The 23,769-nt window shown below is 43.5% G+C and overlaps 1 protein-coding gene across 1 annotated transcript in view; it reads right to left on the bottom strand.

Moving 5' to 3' along the window:
- Nucleotides 1-23,769, bottom strand: part of CMTM8 (CKLF like MARVEL transmembrane domain containing 8) — a 114,831-nt gene that overhangs the window by 26,026 nt on the left and 65,036 nt on the right. The window contains exon 2 of the mRNA XM_082259828.1: nt 16,287-16,460. Coding sequence (XP_082115954.1) covers nt 16,287-16,460 — 174 coding nt within the window. The remainder of the gene's footprint in view (nt 1-16,286; nt 16,461-23,769) is intronic.

Genomic DNA, 23,769 nt, shown 5'->3' with positions numbered 1-23,769 from the left:
CTGTCAGATAGGAAGGGAGAGATTGTGTGTTTCTAGTAATCAGGAACACAGATCTCTCTCTTACTACCGTCACTCCACCCCCCACAGTTAGAAAACATTCCCTAGAAGCGCACTTAACCCCTTGATCGCCCCCGATGTTAACTCCTTCCCTACCAGTGTCATTTACAGAGTAACAGTGCATATTATTTAGCACTGATCACTGTATTGGTGTCACTGGTTTCCAAAAACGGACAGTGTCAGATTTGTTCTCAATCCCACTAATAATCGCGGATTGCCGCCATTACTAATAAAAAAATTTTTTTAAAAAAGTCCATAAATCTATCCCATAGTTTGTAAATGCTAAAGTGGTTAAAGTGCATCTAAAGCCAGAACTTTTTTTTTAGCTTCAGATACAATGGTGATACAATGGTGAGGGGTTAAAACCTGGTCCTTATTACTGTCTGCGTCCCTGTTAGGGTAAGTTTCAAGTACAGGGAAAAATCAAAAATTTGACTTTGGTCTCTGGAATAGGAACACTGTATGGGAAATGGTGTAAGGGACACCTCTTCCAGAAACAACTGCCTATGTAGAAACTTTCTTCACTTTGGAAAGATCTCCTTTCACTTCCTATGTGATAAAAAAAAATGTAGTTTATTAAAGATTAGACTTGATTTTTATATAGGGCCTTCACATTTTCCCCAAACCCTGCTTTTACCATCCAACGGTTTAGAGGAAATGGTTCTACTGACACTACTTCTCCAATACTTCTGAAGTATTGATCATTCAGACAGGGCTTAGGACTTGACAGATTCACTTTAATGAGAACTTGCAGTCTTGGAGAAAACAAGATGTTATACAGAGGACAGAGATGGAAGATAATCACAGCCTTGGTTTTCCTTAATTACAAAGCTTTTAAAGGTAAGGTTAATATATATTGTGTTCCAACAGTGTCAAATAACCAAGAGCTATAGTACCGGAATGAAAACAACTGCCGGGCTCTGTTATTTGCCACTGTTATGCAATCTTAGGCGCTGGAAAGCAAAGTGAGAAGGCAAGTGAAGGAAACGCATGTGAGGTTTTAGGCAATATAAAAATAAAAAATTTAAAAAACCCTACATTTTTATCCTTATGCTGCTAACCCTAGTAAACGGATAAGGTATATTCACTGGATTTAAATTGTTTTTACATTTCTTTAGTTACTTCCGGTTTCCTGGCCTAGGCTAAAATGATATCATACATCCCAGGAGTTTCCTTTTAAGCATACCCATCTGCCTGCATGCCTCAGCTAAGAGAAGAGGATTCCAGGAAGTAAATGCTACATGAATCATCTGCCCTTACTCAAGATGGCTGCAACTAAAAATGCTAGAGGAACATTTTCCAAAGTAATTTCTCACCAAAATAAAGCATGGAGGCATGGATGGATAAGAGTTTGCTTTGAATATTAAAAATTAACTAAAAACAGCATTTTTTATTCTGTGGAGCTCAGATACAGTTAAGTTCTGCTTTAATTAAAACGTTTAAATGTAAATATTTCATAGGGTATCCTGCACATATCTAAATAAAAATGTATATTCAGACTATTGCAGACTATTTTGGGTCACACCGTCATACACATTCACCTTTTAATTTGTACTGTACACCACGTGGTATGTTTTACAGTCACATATAAAAAGGTAGCGCCGGTACCAATCTTCACACACTATCACTATATTCTCACCCTTACACCCCGAGGGTTGATTGGTGGCAGCTTACACCTATTTCTTTGATAATTCACATCCTCTATGTGTAGTATTCCATAGAGCTGGTCACTCTCTTATAATATTGCAAGAACACATTTGTAGTTGGTTCTCTTTAACCACTTAAGGACCGCAGAATGTGAAAATTATTATTTTTTTTTTCAGAATTGTCGCTCTTTTGTTTATAGCACAAAAAAAAAAAAAAAATCGCACAGGTGATCAAATACCACCAAAAGAAAACTATTTGTGGGAAAAAAAAAGACACTGATTTTATTTAGGTACAGCGTCGCACGACCGCGCAATTGTCCGTTAAAATAACGCAGTGCCAAATCGCAAAAAAGGGCCTGGTCATTAAGGGGGCAAACCCTTCCGGTCCAGAAGTGGTTAAAGAATACACCGAAGCAGTAATGCATCTATACAGCCTGACCTCTTCAGGTCCTATTCAAATCGATTTGTACACCCATGCTAAGGGGCAGTCTTCTCTGGTGCTGGATGCGCATTGGTTCTGTGCAGGAAGCCTGGTCAAATAATTGACAGGAAGGCAGCTGCATGGCTCTCCATGTGCATCCTGGAGTGTGCATCTGTGCGGGTCTGATGCATGGATTAGGATGCTGACAGACTGACCTCTGAGGCATGAATTGGACCCGCATGGATGTACACACCGGGACGTACGTGGAGTTCTGTGCAGCTATATACAGCTGGCCACCTATCATCGCGTGCATCGGTCTGCATGGAACACCTGTGCATCCTGCATGGGTGAAGAGGGCCCCTTCACATGTGTACCATAAGTATGCTCATGTGAATAAGTCCAAAAAGGGTAATGATCTGGTTTCCTCCAGAGCACTCCTCCATCCCTAAATATATATGTCAACACAAAGAAATTGGCCCGCGGGACTTTGTATGAGGTACGTGCTCAGTGGCTGGAAATGAATATCATGCACAATATATGAATAAAAATTGATTTTATTACATAATGTATAAAAACGACAACATATGCTCAATGGCACATATTTTTAGGACCTATTGCATTACTCATGTTACATGTCATATATATTTTAAGCCATTGAGCTATTATATGTGCCATTGAGCATATGTTGTCGTTTTTATACATTATGTAATAAAATCAATTTTTATTCATATATTGTGCATGATATTCATTTCCAGCCACTGAGCACGTACCTCATACAAAGTCCCGCGGGCCAATTTCTTTGTGTTGACATGTGAATAAGTCCTGTCAGGAGAGCCCCATATTGTCTCTTCTCTACTTGCGCCCTGTCAGCGCGAATAGAGGAAAGCCGATAACTGGCACTTCCTGGTTATGCTGTGAACAGCTGTGATTGGACACAGCTGATCAAATGGTAAAGAGCCTACCGAGATCGGAGATGTGATCTTTTACCAAGATCAGAGCAATTTTTTTACTGAAATCAGAGTAACACACCGCACCAACGATCGCTTCGCTACACGCCCAGGGGGTGCGCACGAGCGGCTTATCCTGCTAGAAGTCATGACGTCCAGTCAGGATAATGGAACCACCACCTGGCCTATAGCAGAATAAGGTGTGGTAAAAAAAAAAAAAAAAAAAAAAACCCAGACAGTAGAAAGCTGCATATTGCATGCTCATTAATGCATTCCATTGTCCAGAATATTATTTATTATGGCCATTTGAATGCAGTAACGTGCAAATGTGTGAGCATGCCTAAATGCATCCAGCCTTTATGTGCTTTCTTTCTGCCCAAAAGCTCCCCTCCTGAACGTGCTAGTGATGTTTTTTTGTTTTTTTTTAATCTGCCTATAAATGCTTCTCTTCTAAAATACCAGTTAACGTATGTGTGTGCATGGATGCATAAAGCTAACATACAGCTGTTGCCAAAAAGATTTTGAGAATGGCACAAATATTTTCACGAAATCTGCTGCCTCAACTTCTACGATGGCAATTTGCATACACTCCAGAATGTTATGAAGAGTAATCAGATGAATTGCAATTAATTGCAAAGTCCCTCTTTGCCATGAAAAAGAACTTCATACCATAAAAAACATTTCAAACACTGCATTTGTGAAGAAGGTTTCAGGGCTCTCAAGAAAGCCCAGCAAGCGCCAGGACTGTCTCCTACAGTTGATTCAGCTGTGGGATCAGAGAACTACCAATGCAGAGCTTGTTCAGGAATGGCAGCAGGCAGGCATAGCGAGGCGAAGTCTTTTGGAGGATGGCCTGGTGTCAAAAAGCCACTTCTCTCCGGGGGAAAAAAATAATAAATCAAGGACAGACTTGTATTCTGCAATAGGTACAGGGATTGGACTGCTGAGTACTGCAGCAAAGTCCTTTTCTCTGATGAATCCCCTGTCCGATTGTTTGCGGCATCTGGAAAAAACATTGTCCGGAGAAGAAAAAGGTGAGCGCAACCATCAGTTCCGTGTCATGCAAACAATAAAGCATCCTGAGACCATTCATGTGTGGGGTTGCTTCTCAGCCAAGGGATTGGGCTCACTCACAGTTTTGCCTAAAAACACAGCCATGAATAAAGAATGGTACAAAAACATCCTCTAAGAGCACTTTCTCCCAACCATCCAAGAAATGTTTGGTGAGGAACAATGCCTTTTCCAGCATAATGGAGCACCTTAATAGACATAGGGTAAAAGCTGTGCCGTGAGTGGGATCCAAACACCCAATAAAGGTCAGATCAGACCAAGATAGAGCGTACCCATATGGTCAGTATGACCGGGAACCCTAGGCAACCAAACACATCATGGAGACTGGGGGAAAATTAGAGGGAAGGGACCCTCCCGGAAAGGTTGCAAAAAACAAGGCTCACAGGGTTACGTGCAAAATGTCAAACTTTATTAAGGAAAAAATGGTGCAGTACAAAAATAAGTACACATATAACAAATAAAAACTACCTGATAGCGGAATTGTCACAGGTAGTGAAGGGCCGACCCCTGGGGTCAGTATGGGTGGTGCGTGTGAGGTAAAGCACCGCCCAAGCCTAGCACTGAGGTAGCTACTGGGATACTGTCTAAGAGAACCCTATGGGAAGGGAGTGACGTGTTGATGAACAACTTGAGTCACATCTACCAACCCTGTGTGCTATTATGTCTCGATATCTAAGATATGATCAGCAGTGTATAACTGGTGTCTGCGTGAGTGACACTCTTATTGAAGATAATGGACAATTATAGCAGTGGGTATAAGTAGACTAGAAATGTCTGGGGGATGCCATATACACTCAAATTCAACAATATTGCATGCAAATCATAATCATGATGGAAATGTATGCACATATAGTGTAAAGGGTGGCCACCCGACATAAACTTGCTGATGTCTTGTTGTGGTCTAGAAGAACCAACCGTCCCCTCAATCATGTGGGAAAATCAGTCCCATTTAGGGATGGAGGAGGTTTGTGGACCACAAAGCAAGTTGGAGGCTCGGTGTGAAGCTGAAGACCCACAATATGTGGGGATGAGGAGGTGGGGAAGGGGTCCCAGGGGAGACACGGTGGTGAAGAGAGGGAGCGGAGTGATCAGGTATTGGGAGAGATAACCTCGCCGCAGAGGGATGCAGATGCCACCTATCCTGCTGCGTGAGATCGTGACTGGATCCAGTCACTGCCACACACTAGTCAGGGGAAAAAAAGCTTGACATCGGTATTCCACCCAGGGGAAGAAAAGTTCCTAGGTCCGTCCAACAAGGGGTGTGGCCAAATGGAGCCTTACCGGTAGCTTTACCTCCCTGACCAGTCCGGTGTGGAGTGGAGGGGCGGAGTCCCGTTCCTCTAGTTCGGTGAGATACTCACAGCCGGTGGGATGTGCTTTCTTCTCCGATACACTGTACTCCACGTCCTAGCCGATACTCGGAAATCTCTGTACCCAACCGAAGGACTCTTCCATAGCGCACTGTCTCTAAGTGCGAGATACCCGAACTCCCTCGACGGACGCAACTTTCTCTGGCGTCCCACGTGACTGTGCCGTACTAGTCTTTCTCTGAGACAGATAGCTTCCTATGATGTCTACCAAGTGCTGGCGTCGACCGTTGACGCGTTTCGCGTGCCCGCGCACGCTTCTTCAGAACGTAATGGCGTAGTCTAATAATCCAGTTTATATAGCCGACCCCCCCAATTAGGGATAATTGGTTTCAGCTATTCCAGTAATCGAGTTAACGCCATCTTGTGGTCAACAAAGGGTATCACATTTGTTTTTTGGCTCAAGTAGCAACGAAAGGGAATTAAAAATGATTAAAACATAAATATGTCTAAATGCATATACACTGACAATATGGCTAGTCAAATTTGAAGGTTAAAGACACATATTTAGATACTAGACATATTTATTGTCAGTAACCCGATGATGAGCAGTACCCTAGAGGGAATAAGAAGCAATATGTTTTTTACAGAAGATCTGTAAATGGGGAGATTTTAGGCACTACCTAGGGGAAGCACTCGTATCTAAGCATAGGAAAGAACTTATAAAAGGGGGATTACTTCAATTAGGAGGGTATTATGTACAGTAAGGGTTTCTTATATATACTGTAATGGGCGAAGGCCATGTATAGCCTGTCACCGACATTATTCCAGTGTATTATAATCTGGTTCTAGTGACCCACCTGTTGTATCGGTATGGCTTGTAAAGGCAGAAGTTGTGGAAATTGATCAAGGGGGGGGGGGCTATCTAGATAAGTTTATTCAGGGATCGAGAAATACCTTAAGGCTAAGTTCATTGTTGAGTCCTAGGGGTACTAGGGTACCAAGCCTAAATATCCAAGCTTTTTCTTGGCGTAGAAGTATCCTGTCAAAGTCACCCCTGCGTGCTGAAATATTTAATGACCAGAACCCTTTAACTTTTAGCCCATTGGGATCACCACCATGCTTTTCAATGAAATGCTGGGCAATGGGGTTTTTTCTTTAAGCCTAATGCTTTTAAGATGTTCACCTACTCGTATCATGACATGTCTTTCCCACATAGATCTTGTTGCAGGGACAAATGATTAGATACAATACCCGTGAAGTGCAGTTAATGAAGGAGGTGATGTTATATTCCTTGGAGCCAGATGCATCTGTGAAAGTGTTGGTTTTCTCAACATATTGACAGATGTGGCAATGTCCACAGGGGAACATTCCCGTTATTTTGGGGAGATCAGTGAGCCAACTTTTCTGTGTATTATTCTTATTGAATTCGGAATGTACTAAATGGTCCCCTAGATTTTTTGCTCTTCTTGCGACCATCAATGGTCTTGGGCCCACTATATCTTTTAACCTGTCAGTTTTTTGGAGGACATGCCAGTGTCTCTCCAGAATTTCCCGGACTTCCTGCCACTGACTGCCAAACCTCGTGATCAGCCGAGGTTGTGTTACCAGGTTCTGGTCAGTAGTTCCAGTATCGTTAGATTTTAGGAGTTGTTCCCTGGTTTTTAATCCTGCCTTTCTTTTAGCATTCTGAAGTGTCCTATGGGAGTAACCACGTTCTCTGAACCTGTTATATAGCTCCTTAGATTCAGATAGATAATCACAGTATTCCGAACAGTTCCTTTTGAGTCTGATACTGTCCCACCAGGATGCCTCTTTTCAGTGGCTCGGGGTGGGAGCTATCGGCTCTCAATAAGGTATTTGCTGCCGTAGTTTTCCTGAATGTGGATGTTAGCAGTTTACCATTATGTAAACGGATGTTGAGGTCAAGGAAAGAAATTTGGTTTTTATCCGCTGTATAGGTTAGGCGGATATTGCGATTATTTGTGTTCAGTTCATCCATGAATACTTCAAGTTGTAACCTTGTGCCCCTCCAGACCATCAGCACGCCATCTATAGACGAGGCGCTGACTATCTCCTCCTCCCACATTCCTAGGTGGAGGCATGCGTATGAGGAGGCCCAGGGTGCTCCCATGGCTGTACCTCTGACCTGTTGGTAGAATTGGCCAAGGAATTGGAAGTAGTTATTACAGAGCGTGAATTCCAAGATTTCTAATAGGAATTCGTTTTGTGCTCCATTTAGGGGGAAGTTTTTTTCCAAGAAATGATAGACCGCTAAAGCGCCCCACTCATTGGGGATCGATGTATAAAGGGATTCTACATCGATCCCCACTAAAAGCACCTCCTCTTCAAAGAGTAAATCCTGGATCTTATTAAGTACGTCCCCAGTATCTTTCACATAGGAGGGTAATTTAGCTCCTTAATCAAAGAGTCGAGGTATTTCCCCACCCTTTCGAGTGGGCCTTTAATTGCCGACACAATTGGTCTCCCTGGTGGTTGAAGTGGGTTCTTATGAATTTTGGGAATTGCGTAAAAGGTGGGAATGTTGTAATCTGTGATTTTAAGGTAAGTTTTTTCTTTACTAGTGATTAAATTCGCCTCTTTTGCGAAGTCAAGTTTTTCATTCAATCTTTTCACTATATTTGGAAAAGGGTTTTGTGGGACTTTATTGTATGTTTGTGTGTCCGAGAGCAGTCTCCTTACTTCACCCTCGTCCATCTCCTCCAATAATAGAACAACATTCCCACCTTTATCGCTCTTTTTAATTACGAGATTAGTGGCACTTTTAAGTTCCTGTAAGGCCCGTCTTTCCTCACTTGAGAGGTTACCTGGGGGTGACCAATCCCATCTGATTTTTTTGAGATCTTCCTCTACTAATGAGAGGAAAATTCCCAACCACGTATTGCTGCTAAACTTTGGCATAGATGTAGAACGAATGGTGATATTTGCCTTTCTTAGGCCAGGTAAGTTTTCTTGGGGTAGCTTGTCTCCTGGTTCGGATTCCTCGAGTAGAGAAATTAAAATCTCAAGTGCCTCCAGGTCAGCGGGATCAGGGGTGTGGTCACCCTCACTTTTATTTCCCTCAACGGAATATAATAGTTTGTAATAAACCTTCCTTAGGTAGAGACATACGTCTTTATACACCTCGAAGTGGTCCATTTGTTCCGTTGGTGAAAATGAGAGGCCTCTTTTTAATAGTTTAATATGTCTAGTCTCTAATGGAAATTGGGAAAGGTTGATCACTTTTTGATCACTTTCTCTTTCTGTGGTTTCCCTGAGATTTTCCACTAGAGGGGGGGGGGGGATGTGGTGGTAATGGGAGAGTTGTTTAGGGGTCTGTCACTGGTCATCGCCGGCTTTTCGCACGGTCCTTTTGTTGTCTGGTGACTATTCTTTCTCTTTCTCCTCCCCCTTCTCTTCCTTTTCCGCCTCCCCTTCCTCTCGGTGCCTTTTTTAGAATACTTTTTGGCGGGGCCGGAGGTGGGTTCTCCTCCGGCTGTTCCCCCTCTAAAAAATACACTGAACGCTCTTCCTCTTCACTCCCTGAGAATGTGGACTCATTCCACGATCTACTTCTTGAGCCCCTACCTCTTCTCCTAGATCTACCCCTTCTATTGCGTGCAGACAGGTCAAAAATTTCTCCCCTAGGGACCCCTTCCCCACCTCCTCATCCCCACATATTGTGGGTCTTCAGCTTCACACCACTGAGCCTCCAACTTGCTTTGTGGTCCACAAACCACCTCCATCCCTAAATGGGACTGATTTTCCCACACGATTGAGGGGACGGTTGGTTCTTCTAGACCACAACAAGACATCAGCAAGTTTATGTCGGGTGGCCACCCTTTACACTATATGTGCATACATTTCCATCTTGATTATGATTTGCATGCAATATTGTTGAATTTGAGTGTATATGGCATCCCCCAGACATTTCTAGTCTACTTATACCCACTGCTATAATTGTCCATCATCTTCAATAAGAGTGTCACTCACGCAGACACCAGTTATACACTGCTGATCATATCTTAGATATCGAGACATAATAGCACACAGGGTTGGTAGATGTGACTCAAGTTGTTCATCAACACGTCACTCCCTTCCCATAGGGTTCTCTTAGACAGTATCCCAGTAGCTACCTCTGTGCTAGGCTTGGCCGGTGCTTTACCTCACACGCACCACCCATACTGACCCCAGGGGTTGGCCCTTCACTACCTGTGCCAATTCCGCTATCAGGTAGTTTTTATTTGTTATATGTGTACTTATTTTTGTACTGCACCATTTTTTCCTTAATGGAGCACCTTGCCTTAAGGCAAAAGTGATAACCAAGTGATTTGGGGAACAAAACATCGACATTTTGGGTCCATGGCCAAGAAACTCCGCAGACCTTAATCCCATTGAGAACTTGTGGTCTAACCTTAAGAGGTGGGTGAAAAAATCCCCCCAAATTGTGACAAACTCCAAGCATTGATTATGCAAGAATTAGTTGCCATCAGTCAGGATGTGGCCCAGAGGTTGATTGACAGCATGTGATGCCAGGCCAAATTGTAGAGGTCTTGAAAAAGAAGGGTCAACACTGCAAATATTGACTCTTTGCATAAACAATGTAATGGTCAATAAAAGCCTTTGACACTTAGGCCCCATTCACACTTGCTGCTCCGTCGGCGGACTCCGTTTTTCTCAGCGGGGGATCGATCCGTCAATCCCCCGCTGAGCAGGTGGATGGCAGCTCTGTCTCCGTGCTGTGTGCAGAGACAGAGCTGGCAGGTTCCCGCTCTTCTCTATGGGGGAACCGTCTGTCTGTTCTCATTCAATCCAATCCGCCAGACGGATGGAAAATAGGGTTTCCATCGATCCGGATTTGATGTTCAGGATCAGATCGAATGTCAACGGACATGTCTCCACTGACATCCGATGCCCCATAGAGATGCATGTGGCATGCCCCATGAGATGCAACTGACAGGCGGATCTGAACGGTCCGCAAATGTAAAAGGGGCCTTATCGTATACTGAAATATAATTACAAGCATTTCATATCAACATCTGACAAAAACATCTAAAAACACTGAAGCAGCAGACATTGTGAAAATGAATATATGGGTCTGTAGCACCCTACAGGTAGGTGCTAGGTAAAGGTATAGTGGGCCTTGTCTGCCTAACAGCAGGGCTGTGATTTATTAGTCAGGGTGTCATGGTTTCCAGGTGTGCTTGCCTCCCCACTGGCTCCTGTGAGAGGCTTCTCATAGGGCGGTGGAGGAAACCCAATCAGGGGACACATCCAGGCTTGTAACTACCCCAGAAGGCAGATTGTGCTGCAAAGGATTCTGGGAGTGGGTATAAGTTAGGGGGTGGCACATGACACGATGTCTTTGGCGGGAGCAGAGTTCCAGGAGGGAGAGAACGGCTGTCTCCCCTCCTGTCTGAGGAGGAGGATCTCGGGGTGCGGCCTGAAGATCCAGAGAGTGCTGAGCTAAGCTGAGGGGATCCGTGTGCCAAGAACCTGTGGAGAGTCAGAGGGGTCCAGTCCCAGGAAAGCCTACACAGGTCGTGAGTACTGAGGATTGCCCCTGGGGGTCTGCCTGAAGTTAGAGGGGACCGCTCCGGCAGAGGTTCGGGGATCCAGTGCCAGCTAGAGGTGAAAGGGGGTACCTAGGTTAAGGACCCTGAAGTGACAGAGGGGGGTACATAGTCAGTGGACCCTGAAGAGCTTAAAGTGTAAAGGGGGTGCCTGTGGTTTGGGCCCTGAAGTGCCAGTGCACAGTGTGAAGTGTGCCAGTTGAGAGTTATAGCAGTACAGGAACTTACAAGGAGTTTCCTCACCCAGTGTAGTGCTGGAGGGAGCCATTCAGTGACTCTGAGCTATTGCAGTGTTACAAGTCAAGCAGTTCTACATTCCTGGATCTTCTGGTCTAAAGTCGAGGATCCAGCACAGTTTCAGTAATTACACAGTGTTTGAGCATCAGGAAGCGTTGGCTGGCGTCAAGACAGCGCTAACAGGCAATTTCGCCAGAAAAGTCCCACAATTGTATCTAGTTGAGCCTAAAGGAGTATCCCACTCATTCCCTTCTCCCATCACCTTAAATACAATAAAACCACAAAACAAAGATGCCGGAGTTGTCAACGTCTCAGTGCTCACACCTAGAGCCGCAGCTCACGAGGGCTGGAGGGGTAACCGGTACCGATGGCAGACCCACATCAAGCCACAGGCCTGGAAAACTTGCTACATGTCATTCTCAAACCTTTTTTTGACCACAGTACAAGTGCGTTAACAGGCAGAAAAGAAAAAAGATGTAACACACCGCCAAACGCCTGTAAAAGCAGCATTTGAGCCGGTGTGCCTGAGGCCAAAATTATTTACTGGTGATGGTGAATGTTTTTTTATTGTGCTCAGAGGGTTCAATACTACAATTTAACACATTTAGGCTTCACTTCTACTAGTTTTACAGGGTTTCACTTTCCAAGTGTCGAACAGCTGTTGAGAGAAATGCTGTGGCAGCTTCAAAGATTCAATGACTTTGATGTTGTGAGATTGGATTGTGTGGGGTTACCTTCCCAACGTACCTCAAGGCCATACTGCTGACTTCTGTTCTCACATCAGATACAATAGCAAAACTATAATCCCTGAATTCTGTTCTCACATCAGATACAATAGCAAAACTATAATCCCTGAATTCTGTTCTCACATCAGATACAATAGCAAAACTATAATCCCTGAATTCTGTTCTCACATCAGATACAATAGCAAAACTATAATCCCTGAATTCTGTTCTCACATCAGATACAATAGCAAAACTATAATTCCTGAATTCTGTTCGCACATCAGATACAATAGCAAAACTATAATCCCTGAATTCTTCCAAAGGAACCAATGGAAATTTTCTGGGTGGTGCACACATACTACAATCAATATTCATCCAATGGCTGAGGATGTGGGAATTCCATAGACTAGTACAGAGCTGCTGAACTAAAGAGAATCAAATCAAGCAATCACCCAAAGAATTACAGACATTAACTCAATGTCAGTGTCCAAACTAAAAAAAATAGTAAGGGACAACTAAACCTGTCCTTGCAGTCAGTGTAATCTGAACCTTTGCTATTAAGCAAGCCACCAAGTAGCGACCATTCATTCTAGCCAGTGAACTGCTGAGTAATCCAATGTGAATATACTTGTTCTAGGTCAGTAACTCACCACATGGTGAAGAAAGGTTGAGCATGATGAGCCCAAGGATGCCCCTTTAAAACAAGCCAGCAAAGGCAGCTGCGCTCCATTATTTATTGCCTACCAGGGCACTTTAAAGAGTAGGTTAGCCCTATATTTTTTATATTTCTGATACACTACATTACCAATATTGAGTTGGCCCACCCTATGCAGCTATAACAGCTTCAACTCCAAAGGTTTGGAAATGTGTCTATGGGAATGTTTGACTATTCTTTCAGAATCGCATTTGTGAGGTCAGGCACTGATGTTGGACAGTAAGGCTTGGCTTGCAGCCGCTGCTCTAAGTTATCCCAAAGGTGTTCTGTCGGGTTGAGGTCAGGCCAGTCAAGCTCCTCCACCCCAAACTTGTTCATCCATATCTTTATGGACCTTGCTTTGTGCACTGGTGCACAGTCATGTTGGAACAGGTAGGGGCCATCTTCAAACTGTTCCCACAAAGTTGGGAGCATGAAATTGTCCAAAATGTCTTGGCATGCTGACCCCTAAAGAGTTCCCTTCACTGCAACTAAGGGGCCAAGCTCAATCCCTTAAAAACAACCCCACACCATAATTTCCCCTCCACCAAATGCAAGGTTCATGAACACATGGATGAGCAAGTTTGTGCAGGCCAGTCAGGTTCCTTCACCCCAGAGTCTTGACCTCAACCAGATAGAACACCTTTGGGATAAATAATAGCGGAGACTGAGAACCAGGCCTTCTCGTCCAACATCTGTGCCTGACCTCACAAATGCGCTTCTGGAAGAATGGTCAAAGATTCCCATAGACACACTCTTAAGCCTTGTGGATAGCATTCTCAGAGGAGTTGAAGCTGTTATAGTTGCAAGGGTGGGCCAATTCATTATTAAACCCTACAGACTAAGACTGGGATGCCATTAAAGTTCATGGCATGTAAAGGCATGTGTCCCAATACTTTTGACAATATAGTGTGTCCTGCTGTACCATGTACTTGTATGAAAAAAGTATCCCGTTTTCTTTGTATTGCTTCCTTAGTGTGAAATCCCTGGGGTCCTGCTAACCCCCTCCCACCCCCCCACCACTTTTGTATTAAACACCGACCATACTAGGCATAGAAGCACAGCGTGGTCAGTTCTCTAGCTGTGCTGGGAACTCAGCCTGCTCTCCTCCAATGATCAGACTTGTCCTGATAGCTTACCCCCTCCTCCTGCACTGCCTTTCACTGGTAAGTTCAGTGTGCTATTTTTTTTCCTGCCCCAGCTCTTATGCAGCTGAGAAAAGAGGGAATGTGATCACTTAAAAAAAAAAATATATATATTTTTCTTCTTTATATCTATACACAAAAGTTTTGCCTTTCATTTCTATTTTAAATTGAATGGGTTGTTTTACAAGATGATCATTTACAATCACTTTAATTCTACAAATGGAATGATAATTAATATGTTCTACCTGCGCAAAAGTTTGTTTTCTCCAGGTACTTCAGTTCTCCCTTACTCCAGAAGAAGTGCTGGTAAATTAAAGTGGAGCTCCACCCAAAAAGGGAAGGTCCGCTTGTCTGCCTCCTTCTGCTGGCACGTTTTGGGGGGAGGGGTACCCATTTTTGAAAGGCGGAGTCCCCTTCCAACCCCCCCACCCATAGCCAGCCCACTTACAAAGTGCAGCGCGATTTGCGCATACACAGTAGGAAACTGGCTGTGAAGTCGCAAGGCCTCACTGTCGGTTTCTATTATCTAAGAGGGCGGTGCCAGCACCCGAGAGCCGATTCAATAATCGGCTTGGGTGAGGACACCACTGGATGCCTGGACAGGTTATTGCCCTAATCATAAAAGTCAGCACCTACAATATTTGTTTCTGCTGACTTTTTTTTTTTTTTTAAATTGGGGGGGTGGGGGGGGGGGGGGGTGGGGGAAAGAGCCGGAACTCCTCTTCAACTGGCTCCTCTTCTATTTGGCCCCAGTATGTATGTGAATGTACGCATGTAAGCTAGAGACCTTAGGATTGTAAGCTCTTTGATGACTGGTTCACACCGGGAATCGCACAGGAACATGTTGTGCATTCCTGTGCGATGTGATTTCAGCCCCATTCATTTTGATACCTGCAGGTAAATCAGAACTCTTTAATTAAAGTAGTTGAGTAAAGTTAATGAACACCAACATTTGGGATCAATGAATTATGCAGGTAAGGCAAATCAGCACACACAGAACAAGAAGCAGAGAATGACCAACCACATGTAGCACTCCTGTCTTAAACAGGGGCTACTGGTAAATTTAGTTGCTAGGTGGCAGCTAGCCTGGCAGATTTGTAGTGTTTATGATCATTTGGGTTTTCTCCTAATGCTGGTTTAGCAGCAGTTCCTTCCTTTTGTCCAAAGGTGGCACTGTTGCTTTTGGCATTAGAATGATGGGCTACACTAGTGAAGCTAGGTGATAAGGCGGCTTACTTTTCCCAGCCAATCAGCAGGAGTTCTGACCATTGAGGATTCTGGGAAATAGTATAAATATTTGGGGAGGTCAACTGATCAAGGTCTTCCCACCCAGACTGCGGTCTGGAGTAAGGTGTGTGAGGAACAGCTGCTGCTGGGAAGGCCTAGCCATGTGTTTGAGGCTCCGCAAGGCAGTGCCTGCTCACTACCTGGAGGCATGAAGGAAAGGATGGAGACCTGAGGTGAAGTACCAGAGGTTTTTCTTGCATGGATCGGGGATTCGTGGAGAGCCTGGGAAAGCGTCAAGACGGAATCATCCAGAGAATTCCTGCACCTTCGTCTGAGTTTTTCTTCAGTTGCTATAGGAGGAGACTGTTGCTATAAAACTACAGACTGCTGGTTACAACTGGTTACAACTTAAAGGCTCTTTTTCTGTTCATCGGCCTACCTTTTCTACTTTTTGTCTAAGGAGTCTGCCGGTCTGCTGCTTTATCTGATTTAGGGTGTCCTGAGCTCTACCCCTCTCTCCCTGAATGGTCTGCTGTTCTGAGTAATTAACTTTTTGTTCAAGCATAAAAGTGACTGGTGCCCATCTTTTCTATCTTGTCCACGATCAGGGCCGGCCCTACCATGGGTTCCGGTGAGACCATGGGACCCAGCCAGCCCCGCATTCTTCTGTATTATGCCCACAGCACTGCATTCTCCTGTACCATGCTCGCAGCACTGCAGGGCACTGTGGCACTATAGACAGGAGAGAGCCTGGTGCGCTCATCTGCCCAGTGTCTACTGCTCTGTCCTGCTGTCACTCCGTACACACTCACACCCCTCTAACTGCTTTCATAGTCCTATAGAATGTGGGGGCCTTTTGGAGGGCGTGAATTTTTTTTTTGGGGGGGGGGGGGGATGGGGAGCATTTCATTCTTGGACCCAGGCAGTACAATGTCTTGGGCCAGCCCTGTCCACGATGCCTAGCAACCTGAACCCAGAGATGAAATGTCATCCCTCCCTGTCTCTGGGTTGCCACCCTGCCTCTGGAGGTCAGGGGAGCCTTACACATATGAAAGTACCCAATCCAGCCGAATCTAATATGCCAAGTCACAGGTCAGTTTGTTTATCTCCAAGTATAAGATTGTAGATTAAAACCCAAAAAAGTGAAATGCATTCTGTGTTGTCCTGAAGGCATTCTCATTAGAAGATTACAGAATGTTTTGAGTAAATATGAAGCCAATTTAAAAATCAACTTACTACTAATGCCCAAGGGACCTTGGGGATTCTGGTATAGGCTCTGGTGATGTAAAGGATTAAAAGGAACACAGTGAGGACCCAGTAAAACACCGCTACGAACATCACCCAGCCAAAGGCAGGAAAGAGGTAGTACTCAGAACCAGCGATCAATGCCCAGACCAGCAAACCAAACACCTGAGAAAAAAAAGAAAGAAAATACCAAAAGTATTGATTAGAATAGAATAGGGCAGAATTTTAGCAGAGAAAATTATACAACTTTATTGCGATAAGCAAACTGACTACAAGAACATTAAACCCCATTAGTAATAAGTAATAGCGTTCCAGTAGCCTCCAATGTCCTTGCACTTGTAGCGTTTGTAAAAAGGCAAACTTTATTTTTAAAGTTTTGGATAGAGCAAGGAAAGAATAAGCCCTCTGATGTTTTTTTTTGCAGTCTTTGTCCTGCTGGGGAGATTGGCTCCCAAAACAGGTCATTATGTCACCGCAGCAAGAGGTAAGGAGAAATCTTCTAATGGGGACAAATGTTCAGGTGACAATTTTTCAAGATGGAAATGACTCTTAAATAAGCAATATTTCTGCACTTGCTGTTGTGTCCCAAAAGAAAAAAAAAAATACTGTGTATATATTTATTTATTTACACACACACATATACATACACACATTATATATATATATATATATATATATATATATATATATATATATATATATATATATATATATATATATATATATATATATACACACACACACACATACACATATACACACACACACATACATACATACATACACATAGACACACACACACACTCACACACTATTGTCAAAAGTATTGGGATGCCTGCCTTTACACGGCATCCCAGTCTTAGTCCGTAGGGTTCAATATTGAGTTGGCCCAGCCTTTGCAGCTAGAACAGTTTTAACTCTTCTGGGAAGACTTTCCACAAGGTTTAGGAGTGTGTCTATGGGAATGTTTGACCATTCTTCCAGAAGCACATTTGTGAGGTCAGGCACTGACGAGAAAGCCTGGTTCGCAGTTTCCACACTGATTTATCCCAAAGGTGTTTGGGTTGAGATCAGGACTCTGTGCAGGCCAGACAAGTTCCTCCACCCCAAACTTGCTCATCCATGTCTTTATGGACCTTACTTTATGCACTGGTCCAAATCATTTGGTGGAGGGGGGGGGGCTATTATGGTGTGGAGCTGTTTTTCAGGGGTTGGGCTTGGCCCCCTTCGTGCCAGTGAGGGGAACTCTTAAGGCATCAGCATACCAAGACATTTTGGACAATTACATGCTCCCAACTGTGTGGGAACAGTTTGGGGATGGCCCCTTCCTGTTCCAACAAGACTGTGCACCAGTACACAAAGTAAGGTCCATAAAAGACATGAATGAGCGAGTATGGGGTTGAGGAACTTGACTGGCCTTCCACAAATTGTCAAATATGAGCCCAAGTCATGTATAGCATTTGAAGGAATGTGAAGACTCCAAGTATTAAAAAAAAAAATTCAGTAAGATAGGTCAGACATGGCAGATTTCTCTTAACTGTACTATGCCATGCTGTATATATTTGCTTTACAAACGTGGCATCATGGCATAGCAAAGCTTGACTGAGCATAAAAATATGTTTACTGACAATTTCTAGGGATTCATATTTATATACGGTTTCCATCAAAATCTATGCAAGACTCTGGAATTACACAATTTGCCTATTTTTTGGTTTCAGTGTGTCATGGTTTACACGTTTAATGTCCCTGAAGGCCAGAAATAGTAAACTAAAATTTAATTGCAAGCGCTTCCCTTTATGATTTCATATACTTCTGTAGGTTTTGGTATTATCCCCCTGTACAGTGCTGCAGTAGATACTGAAGCATAATGCATTTTATTATAACCATTATATTCAGGTAAAATCAGCATAGAACATATCAACTTCAACTAGTCTAGTTGGTTTTTATTTGTAACACTAGAGGGTGCACAAAGCTCATTTTAGCAACAACAAAAAAAAAATACACAAAGATCTGCAGCTATGATATCATTCCCAGCTAAATTGAAATGCAAATTTGCAAAACCACTTTTCTACTGTGGGAATGCGTTCAGAGAAAGCCAAATTTCTGCCCAGGCATCAAAACGGCAAGACTACAGCAATTTAGTTAACAACTTCTCTTCTCAATGTCACAGATTAAAAGGTACTTACATAATTACTTCCAGGGAGCGCTGCAGGTCTTTCACCTACACCAAGGCCGCCTGCTTCAGCAGTAATCAAAGGGGAGAACACCAGCTGATAATTTACCACTGATAACCATTTGGGTTTTTGGCCCATTATCAGAAAGCCCCATTCCTTCTATAAACGATTGCCTCTGCACATATAAAGCTACGCTCTAGACTGCTCCCCCAATGCACACCTACAACACCCCCCACCCCTGCTACCACAACTAATGGTTGTCATAAACACATTTAAAATGCCTTTTGTGCTCCCCTAAATCTGCGGTCACAACATTCTGATCCAAGGTTTTTCTTCTTTTCTAGCATTTCAGATGGTAGGGTGCTTCGTTGGGTGTCCACGTCACCACTTGTGGGACTTAGAGAGCCCCACTGCTGGATAGGCAGTAGGAAGTATCCAAGGATACAGAGGAGAGACTGCAATAATAATGTGGGTGCAAGAGCGCCAACACATTTGCAGTGCTAGATTATCATACCTACAAACCTGCCGGATCTTGGCCAGAGATATTTGCTTACATTTTGGACCCCCTTACCAGGCTCAGTTCCCCAGGTTTCTATTGATTGACCAGGATGACTGCAGTGTCACTCCTGTCAGGCAGAGCAGGAGACACAATAGATGCTTAAGGGAGGAATCTACTCTCTTTCTCCACTAGTGGCCTAGAAAGCATGTGAGGGGCAATCTGCTGCAACTCCTGAGCTGGTAGAATTTTAGGACTAAGCTAGCCATACACACTAAGGGCTCTTTCACACAGAGCGGACCGCATTGCGATCCGCTCCGGCGCTTTTTTTTTTTTCCCCACGGAGCGGATGACACTTGTGTCATCCGCTCCGTATGTCCGCATATCACCCCATCCCTTTGCGGATGATATACGGACATAATGTATGTCTATGGGGATTGCAGATGTCAGCGGATGACACCGCTGACATCCGATTTTGCTTCCTTTCCGTTTTTTGAACGGAGGAAAAATAGGGTTCTGTTCCGTTCCAAAAAATGAAACAGAACTGAAAGGAAGAAAATCGGATGTCAGCGGATGGTATTCCGCTGACATCCGCAATGCCATTGACTTACATTATGTCCGTAAATCATCCGCAAAAAATAGGATGATTTGCGGACATACGGAGCGCCCGTGTGAAAGGGCCCTAAAAGTTCTCTTGTTCTCTGAGCAAAACAAGAGAAATCACTTGATTAAAACCCATCCCTGCCAAACAACATGGATGGTGAAATCTCCTCTGCCAGCTACTGTATTCTGACTGTTGCCATCCATGGCTGTCAGAAACCTGGAAAAGTGTTTGTAGCCGATTGGCCGCAGTCACTGATGAAATGACAATTTTTGGCCCATAAATGTTTATCGAGCCAGGTGGTATCAGCAGGACCACACATGGTTAGAAAATTTGATTGATAAAATAAAACCTTTATAGTGCTATTCTTGATCTGAATTACTGCACTCTGGTTATACTGTGGTAACACAGCCTGAGTGGATGCCACTTTTATACCCAGCTTCCCAAAAAGTGTGTTTTGGTTAGAAGTGAGAGGATGATTGCTAGATTTAGTGGAAATGCTGTGAAACAATGAAGACCATATTGCTTGACAGCAGCGTTTCAACCTTTTTTTCAGTCAAGGAACCCTTTAAAAATTATAGACAGTCTTGAGGCCCCCCATACTAAATATAAAAAACTATTCTAATAATTTTACATAATGCAGCAGCAACAACAATACACGTAGGACACCCAACGTTAGAGACGATATATTATTTCAAAACAAATACACTTTTGAAAACTGGAACTGACTAGTATTCCAATGTTTCTCTTCCCCCTCGGTTTTTTCTCCATCGCATAGCTAATGAGACCACAAAGCTGATGCAGAGAGGCAGGGGCGGGTCAAACAAGGATGATATGCAGGTAACTGACATCTTCCATATCAACTATTGAGGTCATTGGTCATTAGGAGGTTGGCAGCTAGAAGGTTGTAACCTGTGGCTTTGTGTAACTAAAAGGCAGGTTTTATCCACCCTCCAGCTTAACCTCCCTGGCGGTATGATTGTTTCCGATTTTAGGTACTGAAAGCGGTACCATTATTTTGCATGTAATTCTTAAGGACGAGCAGCCCAAACCAACTATTTACATATAATTTTTTTTTTACGGTGCGTTCTTTTTTATAACATCTCGGGTATGATAAAAGTTTGAAACACAAAATCATAAATTATAATATAATAAATAACTATAAAAAAGTTAAAATTATATATATTTATTTATATTACAGTAAAACTGCAGGCAAGGGCACTAGGGGGCAAACTGATGTCAATTTATTTTATTTCATAATGTAATCCAATAGGATTACAATATCAGTGTTTGTGTGTGTTTTACTTTTCAAATTTTCCACCGGTTCCACCCCCCTGCGACGTGACGCTCGCAGGGAAAGGAAGCCAGGGCATACAGCATCAGGCGGAAAATCCAGCCGCTGTATGCTGCAGGAATACATTGTGGGATCCCAGGGACAAGGTAAGTAACCTCTCTTCCAGGATCCAGCGATGCTCCCTGGTGGTCCCCTCGAGTGTGGCTCGGGGTTACCGCTAATGGCACTGAAATTCCACCCCGAGCCACACTCCGGAATACCGCCAAGGAGGTTAAACAATTTTGGGGCAATTTTTAGGCATTTTGCCAAGGCGCCCCTGAAGAAACCTCAAGAAACCCTGGTTGAAAAAGGCTGCTCTACAGTATAATGCAATACCCTGCAGACCTGTCACTTTTAAACCTCAGCATTGCCGCTTTTAGCAACTCCCCTTTCCCCTGTCCACCACCCTGCCCTAATATCAGGCTCCTCAGTACACATTCAAAGAGAGGTCGGCAGCCAAATCACTTAGTAATGGAAATAACTTGTGTGGGCCAGCTTGTCCCAAACAAATTAAACTAGAAAGGGACAGGAAAATGACTTTGGCTTTAAATAATATCTAAACCCAAAACTGCCATCAGATTTCCCCCCCCCCCCCCTCTTTCCATCTGTGTCATTAGGAAGAACTTTTCCCTTTACTTTCCGTCCTGTAGACTCAACAGAAAGCAAGAGGATAATTTTCTAGTTTGGGGGAAGTTCCCTCGAAGGGCTTGTTTACACTTGCAGTTGTCTGTGAAAACTGAGTGGCAAGAGGGTGGCTGACAGGCATCATAGAGGGGTACAGACACATGCTAAATGCCTGTTTTTTTTTTTTTTTGACAGCTGAACTTGGCTGGGCTGTTTGAATGGGAATACTACACTGCAACTGCCAGCCCAGTATCTAGCTCACAGTTCAAGAATGGTCCCAATCACTTGAATGTGTTGCTTTCGGTGGCAGTACTGCCCGACAAGACACAACAAGGGGCATCATTTTTTCCACGCATCATGTGTACATCCCCATCCAGATGACTTTGCAGCTTAAAGTGTTACTAAACCCAGAACAGTAAAATCAGTCTGTATATGTAGTAACACATGCTTGTTAAACTCACTGTGGAACCTGAGGGGTTAATCCTCTGCATTGTGTAAAAGTACTGTTTGATCCTGTCTTCTCTGATCCTCCCCTTTTACTGTCCCCAGTCCATCTGCAGATAGTACAGAGCCTTGGGGGCACTCTGCACATGCTCAGTTTAGTATTGCTAGAGGTTTTTTGTTTTTTTTCTTGAGGGAATGCATGTGATCAGCATCAGCACAGGGCCAATCAGCATTGTCCAGAGGGTCAGGGGTCCTGCAGCCTCATAGGACAATCAGGGCAGAATGAAAACTACTCCTACAAGCTTTAACCAGAGACTGGTAGAAGTCACAAGACTGCTATATACTGCTGATGAGAAAAGGTATTTAGCAGTTTATATTTTCTAAAACTATTGCATTTCCAAATTCTGTGTACTGTGGGAAAGCAGATGTAGTAAATGCAGGGTCCTGGATTTAGTAACACTTTAAGGGAGGGAGTAAGGCAGGGGATGAGTAAGGGAGGGAGGAGATGGGTAAAAGCGCAGCTCAACTGCATTTTTACCTCCTACAAAAAAAAGGGGTTTTGCTATACACCTTAAAGAGGATCTTCACCCTAAAAAAAAAAAAAAATAAATAATATTTAGCAGTTACAAATACTGTAGCTGCTGACTTTTGAAAAAAAAAAAAAAAAAAAAAAAAAAAAAGGATGCTTACCTGTCCAAGGATCCAGCGCCATCCTCACCTGGGTTGGCTCTTCACCAGTCTTTGGATACCTGGCACTGATATCTTTAGTGTGGGCTTCACAGCCGGCTTCCCGCAGCGCATGTGCAAGGCACACTGGGCTTTGTGAATGATCCCATTGCCTTCTGGGACTGGCGACCTGTCCCAAGAGGCTGACGGTGAGGGGGGGGGGGTAAACTTCTGCTCAGATCACCTAGAGCCTAAAGTGTAACGTCCCTTTTTGGGTGAAGTTCTGCATTAAGCTAGGACTGGCTTACTGCTATGGCACAAACTAGCATTGACAGTGCTGACAAAAATCACTGGGCATTAGGGTTGCCAACAGTCAATTAAGTCAGCATTATATTCATAACAAACAATTTGGCTGTCATTGAAAACCTAGAAAGATGTATACTAAAAAGTACCAAGAATTTAATGTGAACCGTTCATTAAATTTCATACTTCATATGAATAGGGCATGTCAGCATAGAATATAATAGTTCATTATTTTGAGTTAAAAAAAGACCAATTTCTTGCTATAAAAATGGTTAGGTTTCCCTTGTGTAAGTGGAATAAGAGCAGTTTTGGGACTTTAAATGAGGCACAAGCCGGGTAAAGGCTCAGCGTTTCCATCCCTGTATATGGTTAATGAGGAAAAAGGTTTGGGACTTTAAATGAGGTGCATGAGAACAACCGGCCCTTAGTAAAATATACTCACCGACCAGTCTGCTTACAAACTGAATTGATCTGTCTAACAATATACGTTAAAAACCCCTGTCTTTACCGTATATCGTTAGGACAATTCAGTTTGTAAGCACCACATTTAAAGTCCCAAACCTTTTTCCTCATTTTCCCCAACGTAACCTTCAATGAAAAGCAAAAGATCAAAATTAGCTTGCTTACAGTCTATAATTTGCAGCAAGATGGACCCGGTCGATTGCTCTTGTTGGAATAAGGCAAATATCGTACAAACACTGCTACGCAGAAAACATAGTAGAGGTGGATAGGTAGAGAGTAGGAACATAGCGGAAAATGGGCAAAGCAGTCCATAGCAGTGTAAGAGGAGCACAATAGGGGCTACAGAGGTAATAAGGGTTCATTGGTAAGGG

Source organism: Pelophylax lessonae (genome assembly GCF_965119305.1).
Source record: "Pelophylax lessonae genome assembly, chromosome: 5".
NCBI lineage: Eukaryota > Metazoa > Chordata > Amphibia > Anura > Ranidae > Pelophylax > Pelophylax lessonae.
The sequence above is the reverse complement of the archived record's forward strand: the minus strand, read 5'-3'. Positions and strand labels throughout refer to the sequence as shown.